This window comes from Botrytis byssoidea (assembly GCF_014898295.1).
Source record: "Botrytis byssoidea strain MUCL 94 chromosome Unknown BBYS_021, whole genome shotgun sequence".
Taxonomy (NCBI): Eukaryota; Fungi; Ascomycota; class Leotiomycetes; order Helotiales; family Sclerotiniaceae; genus Botrytis; species Botrytis byssoidea.
The window spans coordinates 567,010-586,743 of NW_024065862.1; the positions used below are offsets into that span (position 1 = coordinate 567,010).

General features: G+C 43.6%; 3 protein-coding genes across 3 annotated transcripts; all 3 read left to right on the forward strand.

Annotated features, from left to right (window-relative positions):
• Nucleotides 1-2,305: 2,305 nt before the first annotated feature.
• Nucleotides 2,306-2,605, forward strand: EAE97_009355 (uncharacterized protein; the record flags this gene model as incomplete). Its single annotated transcript, XM_038879870.1, has 2 exons — nucleotides 2,306-2,399; nucleotides 2,508-2,605. 2 exons carry the CDS (start codon nucleotides 2,306-2,308, stop codon nucleotides 2,603-2,605), a joined length of 192 nt encoding a protein of 63 aa, XP_038729426.1.
• Nucleotides 2,606-8,340: 5,735 nt separating this feature from the next.
• EAE97_009356 (uncharacterized protein) lies at nucleotides 8,341-11,953 on the forward strand (the record flags this gene model as incomplete). The annotated part of the gene is made up of 2 exons (XM_038879871.1): nucleotides 8,341-8,913; nucleotides 8,963-11,953. The coding sequence occupies 2 exons, from the start codon at nucleotides 8,341-8,343 to the stop codon at nucleotides 11,951-11,953; spliced, it is 3,564 nt and encodes a 1,187-aa protein (XP_038729427.1).
• Nucleotides 11,954-14,343: 2,390 nt separating this feature from the next.
• EAE97_009357 (uncharacterized protein) lies at nucleotides 14,344-17,595 on the forward strand. The gene is made up of 4 exons (XM_038879872.1): nucleotides 14,344-14,667; nucleotides 14,724-14,779; nucleotides 14,837-15,000; nucleotides 15,065-17,595. Exons 1-4 carry the CDS (start codon nucleotides 14,657-14,659, stop codon nucleotides 17,138-17,140), a joined length of 2,307 nt encoding a protein of 768 aa, XP_038729428.1. The 5' UTR covers nucleotides 14,344-14,656; the 3' UTR covers nucleotides 17,141-17,595.
• Nucleotides 17,596-19,734: the final 2,139 nt, after the last annotated feature.

The following is a 19,734-nucleotide window of genomic DNA, read 5'->3' on the forward strand; positions in this document are numbered from 1 at the left end:
AACTTTTCATTCTGGAATTGGGAATCGAGAAAGAGTGGGCCGCATGTAAAGTTTCGAGAATATTCGTATTCGATGATGTACATATTTCGGACATCCTGAAAAGCCCCTGGCGATCCAATCAATAGAGGCAAAACGATAACCCCATAAAAGCACCTCTCACCCAGCCCGGCTTTTGTTCCAGACATCTCCATAATATCTCGCGGTGCGGTATACAGCTTCCGCTTTTCCATGTCGTATCAATCAAAGACCCAACCGACATCGCAGAGAGAAAAAAAGATTAATGGAACTTTCGCTCGCGAGCAGGTTTCTCTTCCATCGTTCGGTCTCCAGACTTTCTTTCCTTGCTTTGTTCGAAAAACGGGTTTGGCTTTTCGGGGTAAGCCGATGTGCCGACGGGGCTTTCATTTGGCGATGGAGCTGGGCAATTTCCAGAGCCAAAGTCCTGGGTGAGACCTTTTGAGGCGAAGCATTTCCAGAATACTTGTATTAATTATAAGTTACACTTCCGTAGCAGGAAAGTGAACGGGCAATCCGAGGTAAAACAAGCTTATGGAATCTAGGAAACTCCGTCAGGTACCAAGATTATGTTACAAACCGTGTGCTGTTTCTGATACTCCTTGCAAGGGCAATCTCATCATGAGAGTTCTCTAAGGAAGCATATATTGGGTCGGGTCCCATTATAAACAGTATCGTCGCATGTCTACTCCTGAGATTGATGTCAAGGGAATTTCCCACTGAGTCACCCATCCCGAACTCAATACAATGTCTTTGTTCCGACCGAAAGAAAAAGGGATGGAACAGATAATACCCGTTCTTGAACATTCCCTCCAATTTCCAGAAGTCCATTTCTGAATCTGATTACCAAATCAACACAGTGGTTCAGTCACATGTTCTTGGCGTGATACGTTTCGCACTCCTTTATGCTCCAGCTCCAAAACTCTATCAGGCAAAAAAAGGCAAGCAAAGCAAGCGAGGCAAATACATACAATACAATACGGTACCTACATCAGGTTTGCTGCATGCATGCAGATCCATCCAAGTAGATACATACGTACGAGAGATACATGCTTCACTACGAACGAACGAACGAACCTTTCACACCCTACAAATCCCCCGCATACTTCCCATCCCTACCCATAAGATAGTCATTATTCAGCCTATCCCAAAAAGCAAGACCATTCTCTATCCACGATAAGAATAAGCATAAGCATTAAGGTAAACTTTGCGTGCCAACATAGTGTGAGAGTGTGCATACCATTGCCGAATCCGCCCGCCTACAGATCTTATTCGCTTTGTGGTGGTGGGATGATGTTTGGTAAGGCTTGTGAGTGGATGGCGTGGGGGTCAACTCCCCGTACCTAGGGGGGTATTTACGTGCTGGTTTGGGTTGTAGAGCATGTATGTACGTATGTATCTATATATGTATGCTGTACTCTAGATCCTACAGTCCAAGTTAGCCTTCACGCACAGCAGTGATCAATTGTTATTGGAGCGCAAAAATATAGGTAGGTCTATTTGAGAGTCTGGAACATCTAATCTCGTATCATATTTTAACACTTCTATACTATACCAATACATCCCAAATTCTAGAATGATGGTGCCCCAAGTGATTTTTCAGAAAATTGTTGTGTTCAGATGTGAAGTTGGGTGTGTGTTGGTGGCTTTTAATTTTTCAACGTCTCCTGAGGGAAAGAGGGCGATATTTCAAGCCAAGCTGCACGCATCCCACGTTCTGGAAATCCTTCCATTCATTCTCGCTGTACAGTGTGGAAGCGGGAGAAAAGTCTCGAAAAGTACATTGATTCGTATGTATGTATGTATGCTGGTGGCGCATCTGTTACAGATAAAGTAGGAGGGGAAATCCCCAAATCTCCGTCCCATGTCAATCTCAATATCACTGCGTTGCTCCGAAAGGATTCGGAACATAACATCATGACAGCTTCGCGGAACGGGGAATGTTATCTTGGTTACTTTCTCCTTTCCAAAGAGCTTGGCCTTGTTGTAACCATTGGGACCATTCCAGTCATATGCTTTTGATACTTCAGCCTGATGCTGGTGGGTGGGCTCATGTCGTGTGGTGTAGATGGTAAGATATGCAAGGTGATAATGCTGCTCGACAATTATGGTTGATCAGATACCTGTTCGCGTGGGGTTTAATTGGGTTTGCACGGTATCATCACGTACTGCGGGCCGTCTGTGATGATGATGTGAAGATAATCGAAGAATGAGTGGGTGCGAATGTTTTCATCTCGATGACCATTATTAGATAGTAAAGATACGGCGTCTCATCACATCTATTCTCAACATGACGGGTGCGAGAACGAATCTTGATGGATTTAGAGTTCCGGAGCTTGGATTTTCCCTGCTTCTGCTAATTATTATCAGCACTGAGGTTGCCCGTTTGTCTTGGCTCTTTGTTTGTTTGCTTGCTTCACATCACATCACATCATTATGTCTGTGGAAGATCGTCATATTTTTGACCCGTTTTACACCCAAAACATTTCCAGTCGGACGTAACGGCGACTACCGTGAGAATGCCGATGTAGGTCTCTATTTAAATTTGTCTAAGCGCGAAATTCAAGTATCCATAATGCCCATTGAATAGAAATAAAGTCGTAGATGATCATGGAGATCCTATCCACATTGATCCCATAATTTTGCTCAACATGAATAAGTGAGCAAGTGATGTGCTCTATTCAGAAGGTAGTCCAGCATATCAAGGCGTGAGGATTTTGGTTTTCCGAAATGGTCAAGTAAAGTCGTGACTGAACTTGGGCTTGGTCCTCCATGCTAATTCCTTACCCGCTGTCAAAAATGAAGCTATTGGAGAGCTCGTCAACATGATAGATTAATCATTATATTAACAATGCGGGAACTGATCAAGAGGAGAATGTGATCGCACGTGTTTGATTCGCACTCGATCACCTTGAGCTCCTGCACCTTCGAAACAAGGTAATGTGAGACAGAGACAAAGCAAGACGGACAGAATCCAGATCAGAATGTTGTGTGACGGGTTCGGACAATTATCAGCATCGGTACAGTATCAGAATCTTTGAACGTTGTGTTGAAGATATCTGATAGGAACCCAAGCCAGTCGGAGGGAGGTGGTTTGACGGATTGTAACCATAAGGTAACAATCCCGAGAAGTGAACCAACCATTGTCCAATTTGGATTGATACTTTTTCATCCCAAACCGTGCCGTTACTGGATCAAGAAAAGGTTGGCATTTTGAAAGGTGGATGTTGTTTCCTCATATGGGACCGACCCCCGAAATAATCCTGGGGAACGTGCGCAGGTCCAAAATTGGCTACAGTGAGGCTGCATGGAACGGCGATGGCTAGGATATGGAAATCCTGGAAAATCCTAGAAATGTCTCACAAACCTTGGAGAAGCTCCAAGCTCGAACCGATGAAAGAGGTCCCCGACTCTCCGCCTAGTTACGTGAAAGAGAAGAGAATACAAAAAGAGACAAATCTAGCCAGTGGCGACGGAATCCCCAACTTTTCGGATATGGGCGAAGCTGTTTGAACGGTGGCACGTTGGCACGTTGATTAGATGTTTCTTTTGATGATTGATTAACTCGTAAATTGAAGACGTCAGTAATTTCCTAGAAACGAATTCGACCGCGCACTTATGTCAAGAATATGACTCCCAAGATAAAATGAAAGGAATAGGTGGTGCGGACGGAGATACAAAATCTCAAAACATCAACACTCAAAGTCAAGGGAAAAAGCATGGCAGCAACCACACACACCATGACTGCACTGCATATCGATTGTATTCAATCGGATCGAAGTAAAAGAAGAGTTCTGATAGAAATATCCCAGGTCGATCGATATATTGAAACTTACTTGCTGCTGTAACCACACCTGTAACATGATTTGTTGGAACGATGAAAAAATGGCCTTTTGGGCAGATATACTTCCGACCTCTAGATTATCGTGAGGCTGTCAATGATACACAAAAAGATGAGCCGTGAATAACTCCAGCCAAGGACGTTGGTCAATTCATCTGCTACGACATCAATGAATATATATACCGGGTATGTTTATGTAGTATACATCATGTAGGGTCTGTGTGAGGTCCAATCCATGGTTAAGAAGCTGTTGTAGCTGAGCATGAGACTTTGAAAGAAGAAGGTAGAAAGGTATCTTGCTGGTACCTGATACTACACAACATGAGAAGCTGCACAACTGGATTTTCTCTCGTTTCCAGGAATCAGGAAATATCGTCCCCATTTCTCAAAGTTGTCTCAGTCGAGATGATCAATCATAACTATTTTCATACATTCGGTAATTGTTAGGGACAGATTACTGCGCTGCGCCTTATGGACATCAAGGGCATGATAGATATCAAAAAGACACGCAGGTTCTAAGACTCGATTGAGTACAGTTCGCCGGCACCTCGGAGGGTCCTTTCAAGGGGAGCTGTTAGCCCCCCGAGTATTACCCCAAATAGGACAGAAATGGGGGGAAGAATTTAAATGATTACTACCAATCAAGAGCCCCCGTGAATGAAATTCCTTCGATTATCCCTTCAGCATTGGCCTAAAAAGGAAGAATGGATTGTGAAGCACATATGATTTCAATATCACACGATCCAACCTATAGAATACCTTGCCTTGTACGTACTCCTTGACCGTTCCTTGAACAAGCATGAAATGCAGCATAGAGCTGAAGAAGAATCAACGTCTTTCTTCGCATCACATGGAGGGGAACAGACATCAATATCATGCCTTGAAGAAAACTTCGAATCTGAGAAGTGGTTGATCATGGCCAGATGCTTTTGTTCCGTCTACCTATCGCAATGCCTGGCCTCTTGGATGCTCTCGCCAATGCCAAAACTGGACTGATAGACCCCTTCCTCTTGCGTGACTTTGTCTAATCCCATTCGATTTTTCCCTGTCATATCTTTCACGAAACAATAGACCTCGGACTAGAATCGAATGCCATTGATATTGAATTTAATTGAATCTTTCCAGTATCAATTCGATTCGTGGGAGTGCTTCTCAATTTTGCTCTCTTGCCTTTATCCATAACATTCTCCCATTCTCCCATTCTCTAGTTTAGCAATTCGTAACCCCTTCATCGCCTCCTTGCCCATTTCACTGCCATCAATTGGTTCTTTGCAAACCCGAGAATCCTACACCATCAATCAAGCAAAGCGCAGCCCAGGCACAGTTCTTTGATTGGTATGTGCGGCCGTTTCGTCACTCCCTCTTTCGGCGTTTTCTTACTCCACTAAATCTCACGAGTATTAGCCCTTGCATATCACATCGAATTGAATTAACGTGCCGAGCGTGCATCTATCTCATCAGAGGAAAAAGAAGCAAAGAGCAGCGACAAGGTTCGAACAAGTGAAGCTAGGGGAAATGGTCAAAAAATTGTCGAACAGTCAGTCGGTCGTCGAAGTAATAGAAAAGAAAGCTAGAACCCTTGTTAATATGGTACGGCTGTTGTATACCTCGTAGAACTAATTGATTGATCATTGATTGATCATCAAACCTTACCCTTCGTATCCTCTCCTTATTACCATTTACTCAGTGGATTGAGAAGTTCATATAGTTGAGGGAGGAGGAGAGAATAGAGGACTTTTAATATGACTTGACTTGATAGGGGATACTCGGTAGCTATTTTATGAACAGCATCTCGTCCATGTTGCTACTGGAAAACCACGGAAAAATGATATCTCATATACGAGTACTAATTATTACAACCGTCTCCTTGGACCGTTGCGTTACCAGAAAATCATAGGAAAATTAATTACCAATCCTTGTTAAAGTTTTTTCGTATCTTCATAGCAATGATGATTAGAGTAAAAGATATGCCTGTAGCAGAGCAGAGAAGAGGAACAAGAGAATAAAGTCAATCCAAAAAGATGAAGAGAGTGGAAAGTCCTACAATTCCATTATTATTATTATTATTATTATTATTATTATTATTATTATTATATTACATCACATCAATCATTGTCAGGATAGAGAGTGCGGTACTTTTTTCCCTTCAAAATCTGTCAACACCAAACATCAAAAGAAATCATTGAATTACAATCTAAGCTCTGAAATCCACCACGACATCCACCAGAATTCCACATTTCCAGCTATCTAGGTACCTAGGTAGATTTCTGGTCTGCACGGTGCACAATTTCCCAAATCTGGGGGACCCATTTCATTACAAGGTAAGAGAAGAAGTACAAACCTAGGAACTCCGCCAAAAGGAAGATAGTGGTCCTTGAGGAATAGAGTGAGGGTGAGCGCGATAGATAGCGAGTGTGAGGGTGAGCGGTAGAGAGGAAGTGGGAGTAAAGGGAAGAGGGCCAATCCCTTCCACCAGTTGGTTCTCTTGAATACGACATTCACTTCGACTGCAGCTGCAACTGCAACGGCAACTGCAACTACCACTTGACATTGAGATCAACATCAATAAATACATCGACACCTCCAGCAACAACCACGTACGACCACCAACCGATTACATCTTCATATAAAACAGTCTACGAATGCGATTGGATCTCTTTCCATCAATTGAGAAAGATTCAGAAATAGCAATCTCTCTTCACGAACTGCAACTCAATATACTTCACTTCATTCACTCATTTTTACTTATCTATTTATCCATTCATTCGTTCGTTCGTTCGTCCATACGTTCATTTATTAATAATCATCACCTATTTTTTTTTTTTACCATTTCAATCCTTTTTCTGAGAGCCTTATTATTAAAGAGCAAAGGGAAGAAGGAAGGGTTCTAGGTTGCATATGCGCAGAAAAATCGATCGACCGAGTCAATTCCTTGAACCCTTGCATTATATCTGTGCATCATCCATACCGGTCCATACATATGGTATTATCCCATACTATCCCATACTATCCCATACTATACCATACCATACCATACCATACCATACCACACCATATCATACCATCCATATTCCTCGTACACTCAAGGGCAAACACCCAATACCCAATACCCATCACCCATCGCCCATCACCCATCGCCCATCACCCATCACCCATCACCTAACACCACCAAAATATACCATCCACTCACCCACCTTGACAACCTGGAAGGGACCTTGTTTTAAATACAAGTACCTGAACAAGTACGAACACTCCGAGTACCTTACCTTAAACTTCTTATTAAGTACTTGCACCTCTCAAATCAATCAATTTGAATTTCCTGCATATTCTGCATACACATACATACACACACATCCTATATCCTACATCCTACATACACTCATACATACACTCATAAATACACTCATACATATCTATATTCTTCCTTCCTTCCCTCCTTCCTTTCCTTTTGTACTCTTGCTGTGCCAGAGTTACAATCAAAAAACTTACTCACAACGGAGCAAAGAGGGTGGGGTTTATTGTATTGTATTGCCTTACCTTTCCCAGTCTCGATCCAATTCCTCGATTTTCCTTTTTTTTTTTTTTTTTTTTTTTTTTTTGGACAATTCAAGTTTCAACGCATTGATTTCTCGCGTTTGGAGCATCACAAAAATCATAGCCACATAAGTGCATCCGAGCCCCCCCAGTGTGATTGACAAATCGACAGCCGCACATCAAGGATTCCTAAATCTCTTGACTTGATACACTAACTGCTTTGCTGTCAACTGGTGTCAAAGTCCAATACGTCCCGACTTTAATAACCTTTTTCCGCGTGGCATAAAGTTTATTGCGATTCAGGGTCCTCCGGTCTTGTCAACTAAGCTTTTCTAGTCGACACCACTCACCACAACGACGACTTAATCATTCAAGCTAGAGTTCAAACATACACGACTCTTCTTCCTTAAATACGAAACATCGCAAGGAAAAACGATCGCTTTTTCTTTTTTTCCGAGTATTGGTAGTCACTTACGAGAATCGTCTTTTTGACTAGTTCATTGGTAAGTCTCTCCCGAGACCAAGGTTCCGCCAATTTTGGCATGCATCTCTCCATCCCAGTCAAGCTTCTCAGAATGACATGACATGACATTCCACACATCCCCCACTCCTCATTCCTCTCCATAACCAAAACAACACTTAATCCTTAGCCAAAGGGTTCTTGCTAATCTCCACTATCATTATCAGATTGTGTTTACCGTTCGACGAATATAGAGGTCGATTCTACAAAGGAAGCATAGGGGAAAACATCATCAAAACAAGAGCAACACAGTCGCATCGCAAAACTTCCAGGATTATTACCTCGTTGGGTCATATCGAATCCTAGGACTAAAATTTTGGTGGTTGTCTTGGGATATTCGAGATAACTGCAATTGGCAAATCTACCCCAGGCCATTCAACTAGGATATTGATAGGAAAACACCCATGATATCTTTGAAAGGCGGATCATCATGGTGAACTCGCAGGAGTCTGAGCATTCCAAGCGAACGAGTGCACAGGTAGCACCTCTTGCAATACATAAGGGTCGACCGCGCGGAAACAGCAACGCATCGTCCTCAAAACACAAAAGAAATACTTCATCCAGAAGTAGTAACCACACAACTTCAACAGGAAGTCAATCACAAATCACGCCCCCCGCCACTCCCAATGGTTCTCAAGAAAATCTAAATCAAATGGAGCCTCCTCCGGTATTTCACAGCTTCCTGAGGGCCTTTTACCCTTTTCACCCTGAATATGCTATTTCGGATTCTACGGTCACGCTTCCACTAAATGAAGGGGATGTGGTTTTAGTGCATTCAATACACACCAATGGTTGGGCAGATGGGACACTACTTGTTTCTGGCGCGCGTGGTTGGTTGCCCACCAACTATTGTGAAGCCTACGATCCAGATTCCATGAGGAACTTATTAAAGGCACTGCTAAACTTTTGGGATCTCCTACGGAGTGGCTTAACTAGTGATAGTGAGATATTTGGCAACCAGCAATTCATGCGAGGTATTATCGCAGGAGTTAGATATTTACTAGTAAGAATTCCCTGACTTTTGTGAATCATGCTTGCTAATACGGAAAAAGGAAAAATCGAATTGCCTCACTCGTGAATCACCGATTGTACAGAGCAACGATAACCTCCGAAAAAATAGAAAGGCTCTTCTGTCTGATCTATCGGCCCTGGTCAAAACCGCCAAACAATTGCAGGATTTTGCTACCTGTCCTCCAGTGGGAGCCGACACGGAAACTGTGAACGATATTATCGATGAGATGATTTTGAAAGCTTTTAAAATTGTTGTGAGAGGTATAAAATTCTTGGACAATTTGGATGAAGATGCGAAATTACGACATGCTATCCATAGAGTCATGACAACCGTCACTGAGGAATCCTATGTACCACCTACTCCACCAGCGGACTCGACGTCATTTAGCGGGACGCCGCATACAGACCCTGCATACGACACGGCATCTCACAGAAGCTCTATCCAAAGTTCGACGAGCGCCGCTTCCAGTTCCCTGCAATCGGAAGAGCAGAACAAACGACAGTCATACAAACGGATATCGACTGCGTACCCAGCTGTAACATCGCGTCCGTTATCCATTTCTTCGATTCAGGCTAAAAGGGCTTCCGTTTCTCACCGTGTTTCACTTATAGCCTCTGTACCCGCTGAACAACGTCAAAATCTTGTTTCTGAGAGATTAAATTCTAGCCACGATACATTTCTCTCATACTTGGGATCGTTTATCGGAAGGCTTCATCTACAAAGCCAGTCTTCTCAAGATTTGCTGTCGTCAGTTAGGCAGTCGGTAACTGCTGGCCAAGGGTTATTGATTGTAGTCGAAGCAGTATGTGCTCACGACAGCCAAAGCGCCGACTCGTTGAACAATGCTCGGAACGCAATGTATGACAAAATCAGTAAATTGGCGTTGGCAGCTCGGGATATAATCAGCTCCTCAGGTGTTGATGAAGACGATGTTGTAATGGCTCAACAAAACGGGGGGTTACTAATGGCGGCCACAGGATGTGTTAAAGCTGCTGGAGAAGTAGTAGCAAAGACCAAGTTTGTGATTGAGCGAATCGGCGATTTCGAATTCGAACCAGTCGAAGGTCTCGGAATTAATGTTGCTTCGATAGGTGGCACAGTCGAACAAGTGCCACGAAGCCCAGGAGTTAATCTTGCCGTACCAGAGCAGCCTTCGTCGCGTCCTCCTCCTCCACCTCTAGTCATTCCCGATATTTACGAGAAACCATTACCAGAGATACCCCTTAGCTCCCCACCAGCAGCAGAAACTAACCGAATGTCGAATCGACTTTCGAATACCTCCATTCTACCTCCACTGCCAAAAATGGGTGCTCCTCTGATGAGCCAAGAAGATTATAGTCCTTCCGATCGTAACTCAACCAGTGATGGAGAATTTCAATCATATAGATCTGGCAGTATTGCAGTGTCTAGCACTGGAGCTAGTAGTAGTTACACACGCGATTCGGAGATGAGCATGGTCTCGCAAACTTCTACTAGGGCGACTACTCCAGATTTAACAGCTTACAAACCAAGAAGTCAGCCATCTTTGTCGAGTATCAGCATAGCCGAAAGCCAATCAACATTCGCCGATGATCCATACGATCTCGAATCGAGAATGCTTGAGAAGACGTTCGCACATGAATTACTACACAATAAGGAGGGACAAATTACCGGAGGTTCACTGGCGGCATTGGTAGAACGGCTTACTACACACGATTCAACACCCGACTCGATGTTTGTTTCAACCTTTTATCTTACTTTCAGATTATTCGCGTCTCCCGTTGAGCTTGCCACAGCTCTGGTTGATCGCTTTGAATATGTTGTCGAGAGTCCTCATATCGCAGGACCGGTAAGATTAAGAGTTTACAATGTATTCAAGGGCTGGCTGGAATCTCATTGGAGAAAGGTCTCCGATTACGCTGCGCTCTCCATTATCGAAACCTTTGCGGATGATAAACTTAAGGCTGCTCTTCCCGCAGCTGGCAAACGACTTTCAGAGTTGGCTCAAAAAGTATATTCTATCGATGGCCCCCTAGTGCCAAGGCTCATTTCCTCGATTGGAAAGACTAGCACATCTCTCGGTCAATACGTACCAGCCGATGCGCCAGTTCCTCCTGTTGCTGTAACAAAAAGCCAAGCCGCAGTTTTGAAGAACTGGAAAATGGGCGGTAGCAATCCCTCTATTCTTGAGTTTGATTCACTTGAACTGGCCCGTCAGTTAACTATCAAGGAGATGAATATTTTCTGCTCCATTATGCCAGATGAACTTCTTGGAGCCGCATGGACTAAGGCCAGAAAGGGCGGTTCATGCGCGGTAAATGTTAGAGCTATGTCGACATTGTCAACAGATCTTTCTAACCTTGTCGCCGACACAATCTTGCAACACGACGACGTTAAGAAGAGAGCCGTTATCATCAAGCACTGGATCAAAATTGCGCATGAATGCCTCAAGCTCAACAATTATGATTCGTTGATGGCGATCATTTGCTCGCTTAATTCATCTACCATTGTTAGATTGAAGAAAACTTGGGACCTGGTATCTCAAAAGCGAAAGGAGATGCTCAAGGGGCTACAAGCAATTGTGGAGCCAGAGAAGAATTACGCCTGCCTTCGACGCAGACTCCATGACCATGTCCCTCCATGCCTCCCATTTGTTGGTACCTACCTCACAGATTTGACATTTGTTGATGCTGGTAACCCATCCACAAAGCAATTGGCTGACGGCACATCTGTCATTAACTTTGACAAACACACTCGCACGGCTAAAATCATCGGCGAACTACAACGATTTCAAATCCCTTATCGCCTGGCAGAAGTTCCGGAACTTCAAGAGTGGCTCCAAGCTCAAATTGTTCACGTCAAATCCGCCTCGGATAATGAGAACGTTCAGCAATATTACCGAAAGTCTTTACTTTTGGAGCCACGCGATATCTTAGTTACGAAGCCCAGTCCTGTGGACTCGGCAGTTTCTTTCGGCTCTTTGCATGGAAAGGATAGATTTGATCTTTTTGGATGGACTCATTCAAGGGATAAAGCACAAACACCTATCTAAACATTCTTTGAAACTGTTCTCGACCTTCATCATTCGCACTTACTCCGGATTCGGAACACATTATACACACATCATCATGATATTCAGTTGATTTGATACCCCCCGCACTTTGAATAGCGTTTTAGCGAATGATCTTTTTACCCTTAGGAGTTATACACGGCGTTCTTGACAGGTGGCTCATGGAAGCTATGGCTGTTACTTTCGAATTGTTCCACATTACAGTTTTTACATACTTGAATACCATCACATTTGGGTATCAAGACTCGGCCCAGGGAAGGATAAAAAAAAGCTCTTCTTATACTTATAATTGTATACTGGTCGAATGCGAATTGTACATCATATCTTTTTCTAGCTCATTTTCCTTTCTTTTTGATTCTATCTTGTATTGTTTTTAATTCACAGGCTCAAAGGAATGAGTGAGCATTGAGGGTCATTAGGGTGTGTCTGGTCTGGTATGGTTGGGAAAGATGAGGTGGATGGAGTTGTGGAATAAGAAAAGGATATCATGTATTTCGGTGTGGGAACTCTAGGTGGTGGATTCAGATTATTGATAGGGGTTGTTTGTATGACACCCAAAGGCAATTGGTATAGGGATGAGCTCTCGCTCGGCTTGTTGTGGTCCTGATTAAGTCATACACTGGAATTTGTATTTTGACCGGTGGAATGAGTGGAGAGGATTTTTTTAGATGAGGATTCATGGATATGATTGGATGAGGATGGCGGAAATGGGTTGGGGGAGGAACGGATGGGTGGATGGACGGACAAGAGTTAGATACCAATACCAGGCGGCAAAATCCAAGGCAAGATAAGAAGATATGGCCGGGAAAGAGAAATGTTAATGAAGATCATGACCAACATATCATGTTATGTATGCTTTTTGGTGATGAATTTGTGTGTGTGTGTGTGTGATGGTGACGCGATCAATCGACCAATCAATCAATTCATGTTCGTGTTCGTGTTTTCCAAAGAAAGAAAATGAATGTAGATTAATGAATGGGATGAACCTTGAATGAATGATAGAAAAAAAAAGTAGTAGTAGTAAAAGAAATGGAAGGAAGAGAGGGAAAAAAGGATAGATGAGTCCGGAGGATTGATGTTCCTGGTGTGTGCATTAGCATTAGGGTCGCGGTGCGTGTTCGGAGGCCGATTTCCAGGGACCGACGGGGCTAGGGGGCCGAAGCGTTTTTAATTGTTTATGATTATTTTGGAGAGTGGGGTTTGGGTTTTTTTGAGTTTGGTGGGTGGGTGGATGGATGGTTTTTTTAATGGGGAGGGGAAGGGAAGGGAAGGGAAGGCAAGACAAGGTTGGGAACTTGAGGGCGAATTGGAGGGAGGGAGGGATGGATGGATGGATGGATGGATGGATGGATGGATAGATGGGATTCAAGGGAAGGGGGGTTTGAGAGGTGTGTGTATAGAGGGGTTGGTTGTACTGGCTGAGACTGGGCGAGATGAGTGTGTATTGTGTAGAGTTTGAGGAGTAAAAAGAGTTTACGCGTTTACACTGGACGAGATTGTACTGCTCCGCATGGAGAAAAGGTTCATGAATCAGAAACATGGAGAGTATTTAGTGTTACTGTTGTACATACATACACACACACACACACACACACACACACACACACATACATATACACATACACACATAAGATACGCTACATGCATTCATCCATTCAGTGAAGAAAGCAAGAAACTGTGTATTCCGAGGTGATAGGATAGGTGGTGTGTGTCTACGTGTCTTTGCAGTTTTGTGTGCCAGCCACAGCCATCATAGATGAAGATCCATGGATCCCGACGATTGAGAGAGGCGACGGAGGCTGAGAGAGGATCAATGAAGGAGATGGGTGGACTTTTGAGAACAATATAGCGAGATGACATTGTTCTTTTGGCTTTGTAGATGAATTGTGGTTGAATCGAATGCAAGCAGACCCCAACCTATCACCATTCAATGATCTTCAGTGGCAAGAGAGAAAGGAATTGTAATTGCCATTGCCATTGCCAATAACCTCTTCACACATCTATACATCCATCTCCTTCTCATTAGTATACTATATAGTAATATAGGTAGTCATTCACCTGACAATTGATAACTCATTGACCCGTGGACCCCACCAACCCACCAACACAGATCGCAGGACAATCCAAGTGTCCGAAATCTCTGCAAATCACGTGTCAGCATTCTTATCTCGTACCTCAGCTTAGACTCCACTCTCAACGCTAGTCCTAGGCGGGGTTCCTCAAAGACAAGGGTAGGTAGAAAAAAGTAAAGAGAGGGGGTGGGTGATGGATGCTGAGTGAGTGTGGCCTTTCAAGAAACACTCGGCCAATCTTCTCCTCTCACTTATTAAAGACAATAAGAAAAAGCTTCTCTCCTCTTCTTCCCTTTCCATCTTTCTTATTACTCTCTCATCTCAATACACGCACACCGCTTCACATCTTCTCTTCCTCTTTTTGACTACAAATACATTCAAGAGCTCACTTTGAAAATCGATTCAGAGTGTTCATTTTATTTCAATTTACTTTCTTCTCTTCTGTTCTCTCCATAGAATCGAATAGAAAAAGAGTTTGACCAATCAATCGATAAATCTCCGACTTCGCTGTCTAGTTCCATCCTCTAGCACGCAATCCGTGGTCCGTTTAAATACTTCGACTTCACCCATCTTTTACCTTTGAACATCATCATCACATTTCAATACCGCAAATATGGTTCAATCGTGAGTGTTGTCCATCTGCCATCTATCTCTACAGCTATTGACCACGTTCATTATAGATCCGTTCTTGGTTTCCCTCGCATGGGAGCTCTCAGAGATCTCAAGAAAGCTACTGGTAAGATTTGCTACCTCACGATGCTACCCCACATTGAATACTAACAAATATCCATAGAGGCATACTGGGGTCAAAAGATCTCTCAAGATGATCTCCTCGCTGAAGCCAAGAGACTCCGTCTTGCTCACTGGAAGATCCAAAAGGATGCCGGTGTCGATATCATCCCATCCAACGACTTCGCTCTCTACGATCAAGTTCTTACCCACATTCAAGACTTCGGTGTAAGCATTCCAATTTCGTCTGCGGATCTAAATGTAACCTTTCACTAACTCTTCTCTTTTACAGGCTACCCCAGAAAGATATACCAAGCATGGTCTCGACCCAATCGATCAATACTTTGCCATGGGACGTGGTCACCAACGTGATGGCGTTGATGTTCCATCCTTGGAGATGGTAAAGTGGTTCGACTCTAACTACCATTATGTCAAGCCAACTCTCCAAGACAACCAATCTTTCAAGCTCACCTCAGACCCAAAGGCTGTTCGTGAATTCAAGGAGGCCAAGGATGCTGGTATCACTACCCGACCAGTCTTGGTTGGTCCAGTTTCTTTCCTCCACCTCGGAAAGCCAGACCGTGGACAGTCCGTTGACCCAATTGATCTTTTGGACAACCTCCTCCCAGTTTACATTGAGCTCCTTAAGCAACTTAAGGCTGCTGGTGCCGAGACTGTTCAAATTGATGAGCCAACCCTCGTCTTCGATCTTCCATCCAAGACCAAGGCTGCTTTCAAGCCAACTTACGAGAAGCTCGTCAGCTTAGGTGATGAGATCCCAAAGATTGTCTTCGCCACATACTTCGGTGACATCGTTCACAACATTGATGCTCTCCCAACTGACATCTATGCTGTTCACGTTGATTTGGTCCGTAACCCAGAGCAATTGGACACTGTCATCTCGGCTTTGGGATCCAAGACCATCTTGTCCGCTGGTGTTGTCGATGGACGTAACATCTGGAAGACCAACCTCAAGCGTGCTATTGAGACTGTTGAGTCTGCCATTCAAAAGCTCGGAAAGGACCGTGTCATTGTTGCCACTTCCTCTTCCCTTCTCCACACCCCACACACTCTAGCAAGCGAGAAGAAGCTTGACCCAGAAATTGCTGATTGGTTCTCTTTCGCTTCCGAGAAGGTTGTTGAAGTTGCCATCATCGCTAAGGCTGTTACTGAGGGACCAGCTTCCGTCCGTGCTGAGCTCGAGGCTAACGCCAAGTCCATTCAAGCTCGTGCTTCTTCCAAGAGAACCAACGACCCCAAGGTCAAGGAACGTCAATCCAAGATTGTCGAGAAGGATTACAACAGAATCTCTGAGTTCCCAGAACGTATTGCTCAACAACAAAAGGCTTTGGGTCTTCCTCTTTTCCCAACCACCACGATTGGTTCTTTCCCACAAACCAAGGAGATCCGTATCCAACGTAACAAGTTCACCAAGGGTGAAATCACTGCTGAGGAGTACGAGAAGTTCATTGAGAAGGAGATCCAAGACGTTGTTAAGGTTCAAGAAGAACTTGACCTTGACGTCTACGTTCACGGTGAGCCAGAACGTAACGACATGGTTCAATACTTCGGTGAACGTCTCGATGGTTATGCCTTCACCACCCACGCATGGGTTCAATCATACGGTTCCCGTTGCGTTCGTCCTCCTATCATCGTTGGTGATATCTCTCGCCCAGCACCAATGACTGTTAAGGAGTCCAAATACGCTGTCTCCATCTCCAAGAAGCCAATGAAGGGTATGTTGACTGGTCCAATCACTTGTTTGAGATGGTCCTTCCCTCGTGATGATGTTCATCAATCCGTCCAAGCTGAGCAACTTGCTTTGGCTCTCCGTGATGAGGTTGTTGATCTCGAGGCTGCTGGTGTTTACGTCATTCAAGTCGATGAGCCAGCTCTTCGTGAGGGTCTTCCCCTTCGTCGTGGAAAGGAGCGTGAGGCTTACCTTGACTGGGCTGTTAAGTCTTTCAGACTTTCCGTCTCTGGTGTTCAAGATTCCACTCAAATCCACTCTCACTTCTGTTACTCCGAGTTCCAGGATTTCTTCCACGCCATTGCTGCTCTTGACGCTGATGTTCTCTCCATTGAGAACTCCAAGTCTGATGCTAAGCTCCTCAAGGTCTTTGTTGACGAGGCTTACCCACGTCACATTGGTCCAGGTGTTTATGACATTCACTCTCCTCGTGTTCCATCCGAGCAAGAGATCAAGGACAGAATTGAGGAGATGTTGCAATTCCTCAAGCCAGAGCAACTTTGGATTGATCCTGATTGTGGTCTTAAGACTCGTCAATGGGCTGAGACTAAGGCTGCTTTGACCAACATGGTCAACGCTGCCAAGTTTTACCGTCAAAAGTATGCCAACAAGGCATAAATTTCTTTTCCCATCCATATTTTAATAGGGGATGTGATTTGAAGATGATGTCATGAGCTTTTTTTCTTTTTTATTTATTATAATGTCTGCGGTTCTTTAACCAATGGGAACGACTTCAACATCGGCGTTTCTTGGTTGGGGCATTTAAGACAAAAAGCGATTTGTTATTGTGAGCGTTGCTTGGGACTTTTCAACAGCATAGGGCGGTAGTCCCTCGGTGGGTAACAGATGATCCATCAACCGGACATCTTGGTGGCGTGGCGCATGAATGACATTTGAAATATGATGGGAAATGAAAAAAAAGGGGATGGGGATTTTGAAACTCTTGTGACGTTAAACCGACTTTACTATCTTGATGATAGTCAAGGAGGACGACAATGAGTGGTTATTTGGTGGAGGATGGTAGATATGATAAAAGTAGTAAAATACACCCTCTTCAACCGGGAAAAAAAAAACTGTCATTTGTCATTTGTGAAGTGATGTGATGTGATGTTTCTTGTGTTATCTCGTGTGTTGGGTTTCTCGTCATTTTTTGAGTTAAAATTTCCGTTTGGGACGTTCTTGGGGCTTAGGTACGCTGAACTCAGTTAAGGAAACTCGAAAGGTATTATTTCTCACTCTTCGGCCAAGTCAAATGCTAACATTTGTAGAACCTTCTGGGATGTTGAATGTGAATGTTGTTGAATTATTTTTGGTGATTACTTTCCTTCTCTTCTTTGATCCTCTTGCCGTAGACTTCTTAGGCATGCTTCTCAAGCATATTTCTTATTATCTCACCATTTAATAAGTATACTGCTAAGAGATAGTCCACCTAATTATGAAGAAAATCATGACTTTCGTCTGATACACACACATATATATATATGCATATAGTCTTCAACCTTACCTACCTAAGAATCTATCTAACTAATTCTCATTCCAAGACCTGGGAAACGAAATTCCAAAGGGAAAAAAAAAAGGATAAGGGGGGAATGGGTGTTTTTGTGACGAGGATTATATGATGAAGTTTAAGTGTGGGAGGGTCCACGGGTATGTGGGAGGAAGTTGAGGGAGGAAAGTTGAGGGAGCTCTTCTATAGAAAGAAGTTTATGAATGGATTTTGGATTTAGTGTAAAAAGAAAATACCTAGGTAGGGTCTTGAATCTTGAATTGAAGATTCCTAGAGACTGGGCTGAGCCGCTTTTTTTGATAGATATACTAGGTAGGATTTTGTGTAAGAAGAAGAAGAGGATTCTTAGAAGATGGTTTGAAAGATGGTTTGGATAGGGGGGGGGGGGGAGTGATGGAGGGGTGAGAGGGTGGATTGGATTGGATTGATAGGGGAAAGTAGGTAGGTATCGAAAGTAGGTATAGTATGGCGGATGACGAACTTTTCTTTCTTTCACCAGATAAATAAAATAGGATAAAATAAAATGGGATGTAAATAATCGGTTCGGATAATTTGTATTTGAAGTCGAGAGGTAGCTAATATTGGGTATTTTATGGATGTTTAAAGTTGCTGGTGATTTTTGATCTTGGTCATGGATTTTCATGGAGAGTAGGGTTAGGGTTATGGTATGGTTCTGAAAGTTGGGAATATAAGCGAGGATTATATGTAATTTTTTTTGGGCGGGCTGGGTTGATTGGAGTTGTGGGGTGGTGTTTGGTGTGGTTTTTTATGGTGAGGTCGCGGATGAGGTCGCGGATGAGGTTTTGATGTCTTTGTTTTTGAGTTTGAGTTTGGGTTTGGGTTTGGGTTTGAGTTTGAGTTTGGGTTTGGGTTGGAGTCTGGGTTTGCGGGCTTGGAGGGCTGCGGGAATGGTGATTGGAGGGATGGGGAGGGGGATGGTGGATGAGAGGGATGGGGGATGGGGGAATGTGAGAGGGATGAAGATGAGGATAGGGGTGGAGATGGGAATGGGGATGGTGGATGAATTTTGGGATACGCTAGCATGTGTAATGAATCTACTTACTATGTGGCTTTTAGCTCCAACACAGTTAGAGACAGAATGTCCGAGGTGAAAATGGAATGGAGATGAAATGAAGTACACAAGCAAGAAAGAGATTTTTGAAAGTCGGGATGCCGAGAGAGCTGGAGGTGTTGTGGATTGGATTGAAATTGAAATTGATCGCAAAGCGGGAGGCGTACTTATCTTGTGGTTTGGGTTATTAGGGTTGGGATTATAGTTGGGATTAGGGTTAGGGTTGGGATTGGGGTTGGGAGGAGTAGAGACGGGAATTGAGTGTTGGATGTGGGATGTGGATTGCTAGAGTGGAAATGCTAGATGGGAAGGAGATGGGTTTACGTTGTTGTTGTTATTGTTATTGTTATTGTTATTGGTTTCTTTATATTCATCTAATGATCTAATGAGGGTCACTGTCATTTACATTCATTGTAGTTCGAATGTGATGATATCCTTTGTTTATCGTTCATCTAATGTTGTCTCGTTACTATCATGGCCTCTCAAAGTCTCCTTTCCTTGCCCTTTGCCACATCTAGCCACTAGTACGTCGGAACTTTGCAATATTATGTTATGGATGTCTACATCCTACATTGCTTTTTGATATCTCACATGATTGCTCCAAGACGAGTGTACTCGTGTTTTCGGGGATTT

Excerpts from the sequence above, each read along its gene's own strand:
- EAE97_009357 (XM_038879872.1), top strand. Across the intron at positions 14,780-14,836 it reads AGATCTCAAGAAAGCTACTG|AGGCATACTGGGGTCAAAAG; the intron begins GTAAGATTTGCT and ends AAATATCCATAG. Across the intron at positions 15,001-15,064 it reads CCCACATTCAAGACTTCGGT|GCTACCCCAGAAAGATATAC; the intron begins GTAAGCATTCCA and ends TCTCTTTTACAG.